This window comes from Dendrobates tinctorius, unplaced genomic scaffold (genome assembly GCF_039654945.1).
Source record: "Dendrobates tinctorius isolate UK_male_01 unplaced genomic scaffold, ASM3965494v1 ptg000207l, whole genome shotgun sequence".
In the NCBI taxonomy this organism is placed as follows: domain Eukaryota; kingdom Metazoa; phylum Chordata; class Amphibia; order Anura; family Dendrobatidae; genus Dendrobates; species Dendrobates tinctorius.
Window position 1 is genome coordinate 532198 of NW_027361874.1, and position 8718 is coordinate 540915.

The 8718-nt window shown below is 41.7% G+C and overlaps 1 protein-coding gene across 1 annotated transcript in view; it reads left to right on the plus strand.

Annotated features, from left to right (window-relative positions):
* The window catches only part of DMRT1 (doublesex and mab-3 related transcription factor 1), a 317866-nt gene extending 309563 nt beyond the window's left edge, over nucleotides 1-8303 (plus strand). Inside the window, exons 6-7 of the mRNA XM_073554127.1 lie at nucleotides 1420-1461; nucleotides 6572-8303. Coding sequence (XP_073410228.1) covers nucleotides 1420-1461; nucleotides 6572-6726 — 197 coding nt within the window. The 3' untranslated portion in view covers nucleotides 6727-8303. The remainder of the gene's footprint in view (nucleotides 1-1419; nucleotides 1462-6571) is intronic.
* Nucleotides 8304-8718: the final 415 nt, after the last annotated feature.

Genomic DNA, 8718 nt, shown 5'->3' on the forward strand with positions numbered 1-8718 from the left:
TCTGGGGGATAAACAGTTTTCAACCTGGACGGTGCCAAGATGTGTCCGTCCAGGCTGAGAACCACTGTTGACTGAACTGCTGCGAGCGCAGCCTCAGAGACTGGTGGTGACATCATTGAGGTTACGTCTGGTCACTGAAGCTCCGTTCCCAGCCGGGCTGAACTGCGGTGACCTCGGTGAGATCCCCGCTAGCAGCGTGAGATTTTTTCACCAGTGGTTTGATAACCAGCCAGGCAAAACTGACAGCTAGAGGCTGGTTTTCTCAGGCTCATAAGAGGCCATGGATAGAGGCTATGTGCACAAACCTATTCACTTGAATGGGTTAACGTGTGTAAGTGTCTGAGGGAAGATGTGAAGACTGTCACCACATGTACTGGACACACTGACATCTGAAAAGGGCTAAAGCTGACAGCTGAGGGTTGCAGCCCGCAGCTGTCAGTTTTACCTGACTGGTTATCACAAAAACGGGATCCAACGCCATGTTTTTAATTTTAATTTAGAGAGCAGGCGCCGGCTAATGAATACTCACATCAGCCACCTGCTCTCTTTGTTATTAGCGGCAGGAGGCGTAGACTGATGGGAGTAGTAATCGATGCCAGTGACCTTTCGTCACAGCTGCAAATGCAGCGCTCTGACCCATGGTATTAATCTTACGGCTGATCAGAGCCGCCGGTGTTTCTCGAGCTGTCATGCAGATGGCAGTGTGAGAAGCACCCGGTGTTTAGGGTGCCGAACCCGAAGAGTAACACGGACTTCCTGGTGAAGTCGGTGTTCAGGGTCCGTGCCTGAACAGTAGGTGTTCGGTACGGACACCGAACTTTACTGTTTGGGTTCTCTTCGGTTGAGTATCTTTTCATAGACCTCTGCAATATACTGTTTTATGGAAATTTATTAATAAACTGACTGAATATCATGACTTGGAAATGTCTGTATGTAAAAGGGGTTTTGCATTTCTCTCTGTTATCAGCTGCAAACAAACTGCAATAGAAAGATTTAGTGGGGACTGAGACTAAGGCTGGGATCACACATGAGAGAAACATGGCCAAGTCTCGCATGTTAATACCTGGCACTGCCGCCGGCACTCAGGAGTGGAGCGTGCGGCTCAATGTATTGCTATGCGGCTGCACGCTCCGATCCGAGTGCCAGTGAGACTTGGCCGTGTTTCTTACATGTGTGATCCTGGCCTAACACCTTAATGTATGGCTTTGCTCTGAAACAGCTGTCTTCTGACTTGCCATTTAACCCTGAATCATGTTGCAAGTTTTTTTATGGTCTCTGACATTGACTAGGGTAGCTGCCTCTCCTAGTTGGTACTTATGAGATAATTTCTTACATTTTTAAAGAGCTATTTTTCACTTGCATCAGAGAAATGAATTTGTAGCATTTTTTTTTTCACTATAACTTTGCTCTCTGTTACAGGAGCTTTTCAAGGACTGAGAAATCAGATTGTTCAAGAAACAGGTAAGAAATTTTTTTTAGTGTTTTTTTTTAAAGGGAACCTGTCACCCCCCCGGGCGTTATTAACTAAAAGAGCCACCTTCAGCAGCACTAAGGCTGCATTCTGTGAAGGTGGCTCTTCCATTTCTGACCCCCCAGTGACGCCGAAATATTAACTTTTATAAATAGGTCCTCATACCTGTAATGCGTCCCATAGGTATGAAGTCTCCCCCTGAAGCAGCCGCCTCCCCGCCGTCAGTCATGTCTCTGTAGCGTCAGGGCCCCGCCTCCAGGGGCATGATGGACGGCTATGGGAGGTGGGGCACAGACGGCAGAGCAGGGGCATGATGGATGGCTATGGGAGGCGGGGCACAGACGGCAGAGCAGGGGCATGATAGATGGCTATGGGAGGCGGGGCACAGACGGCAGCACAGGGGCATGATGGACGACTATGGGAGGCGGGACCCAGACGTTACAGAGACATAATTGACGGCGGGGAGGCGGCTACTTCAGGGGGACACACCATACCTATGGGACGCATTACAGGTATGAGGACCTATTTATAAAAGTTATTATTTCGGCGTTACTGGGGGTCAGAAACGGAAGAGCCACCTTCACAGAATGCAGCCTCTTAGTGCTGCTGAAGGTGGTTCTTTTAGTTAAAAACGCCCGGGGGGGGGGTGACAGGTTCCCTTTAAGGACCAAGCTACTTTGTAGGTTAATGACCAGGCCTTCATTTTGAAATCTGACCACTTTCACTTTATGTGGTTATAACTCTGGAACGCTTTAACATATCCCACTGATTCTGAGACTGTTTTTTCATGACATATTACAATACAATGATAGTGGGACATTAATATGATAGTGGTAAAATTTGTTTAAAATTTCTTGTGTTTATTTGTGGAAAAAAATTTAAATTTGGCAAAAAGTTTGAAAATTTCACAATTTTCAAATTTTTAATTTTTATGCCCCTAAATCAGAGCATTGTCACACAAAATAGTTAATAAATAACATTTCCCACATGTCTACTTTATATTAGCACAATTTTTTAAACAATTTTTTTTTGGTTAGGTAGTTATAAGGGTTAAAATTTGACCATCGATTTCTAATTTTTTCAACAAAATTTACAAAACCATTTTTTGTTGAGACCACCTCACATTTGAAGTCACTTTGAGGGCCTATATCACAGAAAATACCCAAAAGTGACACCATTCTAAAAACTGCACCCCTCAAGGTGCTCAGAACTCCATTCAAAAAGTATATTAACCCTTTAGGTGCATCACAGGAATTTTTGGAATGTTTAAAAAAAATTAACATTTTACATTTTTTTGCAAAAAATTTACTTCAGATCCAATTTTTTTTATTTTTACCAAGGGTAACAGGAGAAATTGGACCCCAATGAGAAATCGCTGTTTAAATTTTAACTTAGAACTTCCTAACAAAAATAAAATTTGGTTCCAAAATTGTGCTGATGTAAAGTAGACATGTGGGAAATGTTACTTATTAAGTATTTTGTGTGCCATATCTGTGTGATTTAAGGGCATGAAAAGTCAAAGTTGGAAAATTGCGATATTTTCAAAACTTTCGCCAAATTTCCATTTTTTTTCACAAATAAACGCAAGTAATATCAAAGAAACTTTACCACCATCATGAAGTACAATATGTCACGAGAAACAATGTCAGAATCACCAGGATCCATGGAAGCGTTCCAGAGTACCTTATAAAGGGACAGTGGTCAGAAATGGAAAAATTGGCCTGGTCATTAACATGCAAACCACCCTTGGGGGTAAAGGGGTTAAGGCTATGTTCACACATTCATTATATACTTTTCCTCTGATTGTTCCTCTCCGGATTTTGGCTTACACATACTGAGGTAAAAACTCACCAAATACTGAGTTTGTGAATGTGGCCTTCCCCATGATATCTCAGAATGGGTCACAACTACTGCAGCTTTTTTCCTCTCCATTTGAAACTTTCATGACTTATGGATCACTGTTATAGCTACAATGTAGACAGATACAGCCTTTTAGGCCAGGGTCACACTTGCGAGGCAATGCAAGATACTCGCGCGAGTCTCTCGCCTCAATACCCAGCACTGCCGTTGGCACTCGGGATCGGACTGTGCGGCTGCATGTCTTTCTATGCAGCTGAACACTCCTGTCCAAACGACTGGCGGCAGTGCCGGGTATTGAGACTAGAGATTCGCGCGAGTTTCTCGTATTGCACTCGCAAGTGTGACCCCGGTCTTAGGCCACATTCACACGTCAGTGTGGATTCAGCTAATTATGCTGAATGGCAGACAAAGGCCGGGGTCACACTGGCGAGGAATACGGACGAGTGAGAGGCGTTAAAAGCACGCATTACACACGGACAAATTATTCTCTATGGGTTTGCTCCCAACAGCCGTATATTTCTCGGGCGTATTCTACGGTCTGTGCCAATCGCAGCATGCTGCGATTGTCAGCGTACTACACCCGTAATACGCCAATGCAAGTCTATGGGTGCGCTAAAAATACGCATTACACACGGACCACACATGTGACTTGCGAGAAATACGCACCCGGTGTCTTTTAGAAAAGCTGACAATTCAGTGTGCTGTACAGTAAACTCACACTGACAGGTTTAATAAAGAAACAAAAGAATAGATATATGCACATAGAATACATATATATATTTATATATATATATATATATATACAGTATATATATATACATGTCATTGTGACAAACATATATATATATATTTATATTTCACAGAGTTCTTCATAGCAGAATAGCCGCTAATTAAATTGCCGGCTTCTATAAAATCATTCCCCAACCCGACATGAAATGACACATGGTTGACATTCAGTAAAGCATTTCATTTCATGTTTTTTAATATGTCCCTGGCTAATAATTAGATGAGCGTTTGTGTGCAAAATTTGGGAGTTGTTATTTTAAGGGGTTAATTCGTTGTTAAAAAATGCGTGGGCTTCCCATTGCCCTATAGTGGTGGCGAGTGGGTTAATCTAACAAAGGGTTAATGTCACCTTTCGATTTCTACTACATGTGAATGACTTCCTCCAGTAGGTATCTATGCCCAAAAATAATGCACAACAGAGCGCACGTTGATGCCTGAAACCTGATTTGCGGGGTTTTCAGATGCAGGACCACTGAATGTTGACAAGAATGCAATGTGTAAGGGCCATCAACAGAAAAATAAGTTATGGCTCTTTACAACATTGTGGCACATAAAAACATTAATTTTGGGGAAGAAAATCAGATTTTATTATAGAAAAGTAATACATTGTAAATAAATTATCCATATTTGGGAAGATTGTGTTGGTAGCAACCCAAACTATAACTTGAACATGCTATATTGTATATACCACCTTGCATTGTCGATTCTCATCCGACATTCGGATCAGTATCAGATGTGCTCCGTGATTTTGTGCAAACGGCTTGGTCCACACAAAGATCAAGCACGTGAACAGCCCCATAGACGATACTATGAAAAACACGGATAGAATTCGTACATGAAAAACGGACGTCTGAATGAGCCCATACACTGAGCTGTTACATGAGGTTTTCTGTCTAAATCTCCAAAAAACAGAGTTCAGACAAACCATTTACTATAATGAGGTGGATGGAAACTAAGGCCTCTTTCACACGTCCGTATATTTCCGATACCGGAGATATCTGTGTCCTTGTGTGTACTATGTGTGGCACCCGTGTGCCACCCGTGTGCTGCATCAGTACCATGCGGACAGGAATGAAGCGCTACTGTAAGCACTGTTCCCCGGCGGCTGGTGCTGAAGCTGGCTGTCTTCATTCTCCCCTGCTCAGCCGGCGAGCAGAGGAGAATGATAAGCGTTATATTAAAGTCTGAACGACAGCAGGTGGGGGCTGTGGAATACCCCGATCATATGCGCCTACTGACACTGTTATTAGCGACAGCAGATGTCGGATTATGGGGGTAAGAGTCCCAAAAACCACCACCTGCTGTCGTTCAGATTTTAATATAACTCTCATCATTCTCCCCTGCTCACTGGCAGAGCAGGGGAAAATGATGAGAGCCAGCTTCAGCACCAGCCACCACGGAATAGCACTTACAGTAGCGCTTCTTCCCCGGCGGCTGTCTGTGACGGTGTTGACTGCAAAATACGGACATTTCAGCGTGTTTTGCCACGGACACATGGAAACACACTGACATGTGAATAGACCCATTCATTTGGAAACTGTCAGCACACTTACTGGAGACACAGATGTGTGAAAGGGGCCTAAGACAGAGAGACCATTGCCAAAGAAAGTAAAATAATCCCAAAATATTATTCAACTACATAAAAAGAATCAAAATCCAACCAACCAAAGGACCAATTGGCCAGGAAAGACCAAACAGGATATAATTAATAAGTAATCTTTATTATATTGGTGGTATTATATATAAAAACCAAATTAAAAGCAATGTGCACGTATGGGGACAGCTTTTACTTAAACTACATAAAAAGTAAGAGACTCAAAAATGATGGTGTTGGCCCCCTTAGAAATAATCTGGGAGAAATAGTGGAAAAAGATGAGGGAAAGGCCAATCTGCTAAACACCTTTTTCTCTACAGAATTTACACAATAACATCCTATGACAGATGACATGATCAGGGACACCAGAAATTCTCCATTAAATGTCACCTGCTTAATCCAGCAGAAAGTATCTAATCGCCTTAAAATTGCTAAAATATAATATAGGTCTTGGACACTAAATTCTGTGATGGGATGTTGATCCAGAGAGCTAGTCTGATGCCCTATGGAAAGGGATTTTTCTCTTAATATGGGGCCATTTTTTATTATTGGCTCCTTTCTGATGGTGTATTTTATACCTCTGTTCTCTATAATAGTTGTGGTCCTAAAAGTCAGACCACAAAGTTATCACCTTGCCTGTGGAGGGACACTGCATCACTGGTGTAGTTATTGCTAATAAGACAGCTAGGAAATGTTAGCATTTTGACATACTTTGCTGTATATAAAATACAAAAAGGTGCAAAGATCCACAAAAGATCTAATATGTGCAAAAACATTGTTTCCAAAACCATGTATTCTTACTTGCCACATTGTCCCACGTATCACGAGACACATGAGTGATGTGTGTTGTTTGTGTGCAGTGTTTTCTCCACCGAGCAGCCAAGACTCCGGATTGGTTTCCTTGTCCAGCAGCTCATCAGTCACCAGTGAGAGCACCAAAGGTGTAGCCGAGTGCGAGGCGTCCACTGAAGCCCCTCCGTATCCAGTCGCAGCTATTACTGAAGATGGGGAGTGAGGTCACCTGGAACAAGCAACAGTTACACCAAGCTTTACAGCAACAAGTCCAAAGTGCCTTTATTTAAAGGCAAAAGCGAGCTCAGGATTTATTTCCCCGCAGTTAACATAAGTTGCTTTGATCCATCTGATGCTTTGCTTTGCCTCTAAATACAAGTCTTGTCATTGTCATACGTTATCAGTGATTTGTTGTAGAATGTTATAGTTACCTATGTTGTGGCAAGTTTTTACCGTAGAGGTCACAGTTTCTGACTAATAGTTTCTACAGTTTCTACATCAGAATGTGCCTATATAGATGAGTATCCTGCCTTATAGGTCACTTATGACAGTGATCAGGTAAAACAGAGTTGTCCACTTGGCAGTCACTTCCATGGCTACTTTAAATTTTGATCAGCTCTAGACAGATAAAAACTTCAACCTGAAGAGATATTTTAGGCTTCAATTCGCTATCTAATCAAACAGCTGTAACGTGCACCCTGGGACTTTATGCGACACATAATTTGGAACCATTGGGCATATGGACATCATAAAGGGTTCCCCCCTTCTTAGGACCCATGGAGCAAACCAGTGTGAAAATTAGAGAATGATGCATTATGTGCTGGCCTATTAATTTGAATGGATTCCATGCAATATCACATCTTTTCAGGGACTGATATCAGTAGGTCAGGAGTTAGGCCGGGTTCACATAACGTTATGGCAGTCCGTTAAACAGATTGCGTTACACCACGGCATTAACGCGATGTAACGCATCCGTTAACACTGCCATAACGTGGCGCATCGCTAACGCATGTCAAAATCGGCATGTGTTAGCGATGTGCCATCATGCTGTGACGGACCCTCGGACGCGATCTCTAGCGTCCGAGGGTCCGTCACAGCTAGCGCAGATGGAGAAGCTGTGCTAACGCGATCACAATATGAGAGCAGCGTTATCGCATGCGTTGAACGGACTGCATTAACGCTATGTGAACCTGGCCTTAGAGGCCTGCTATCTTCCAGATTCACAGAAGAAAAACATTGCCTGCCACATCTCTGGTTATAGATCATGGTCAGATGCACATCTTTTGTGTATTTTTTGTATCTGATTCGTGTAAGAATAGATCTGTCAAATGGTAAATCTGAAGAAATTTCCCTACTAAAAGCATAGCTGATCATTATAGCAAAGGCAATACCCAAATTCTAATTTGCAAAGCATATCTGGATACTGCCTGACATGGGCACAAATAATTGTGGTGAAAAGCAAAGAGCTTCCACGTTGTATTCCCTTTAATATGTAGATTGACAGTAAGAGTTATATCTCTAGTTTATCTGATGTACTTGCTTTTAACGTTGCAGTGCATGAATTTTTTTTTTACATTTTTGTAGATTTTTCATTAATGCTTTTATTAACAAAAAAAAAATTATATTTGAATGATAAGTGTAATCCACACAGTGTTCATGGCTGGCCTAGTAGAGAAATGTTACAATGTGTTGTGTTCCTTCTCTTCTCCACACTCCTGGCTCAGATGTATTGTTCTCTGTTGTAGCAGCTGCACAGAAAATAAAAAATGTTATTGATGACTAAATCTACCTGTGCGTATACTTGGTAAAGCTGTATTAAAATAGAAAAAAAAAAAAAGAAATTACTTGTATTTTTTTCGCTTTGTGCCTCTGAAAACATCTATTTGATTTCGCCCTCATCTGTTGTAATCAATAACCTGACCATCTTGTTTTTTTTATTAAATGTACTTACTCTTAATTTCATCCACCAGTGGTTTTAGAGAGAATAATGTGGAGTTACCTATATGGCTCTGACATTATAAATCACTTCTTGAGGCTGAATCGTATAGCGGTATCGATTGATCCTGATATATCACAGAAATTTACTGTCACTTCTGTTTTCAATTAAAGATACAATCAGTCAGATAATGACTTAATTGGATTTTACAGAAGATTGAGTTTTATTGCCTAGTGCTTTACGAGTTTAGTTAAGGGAGATCATTTTATCACACTTGTC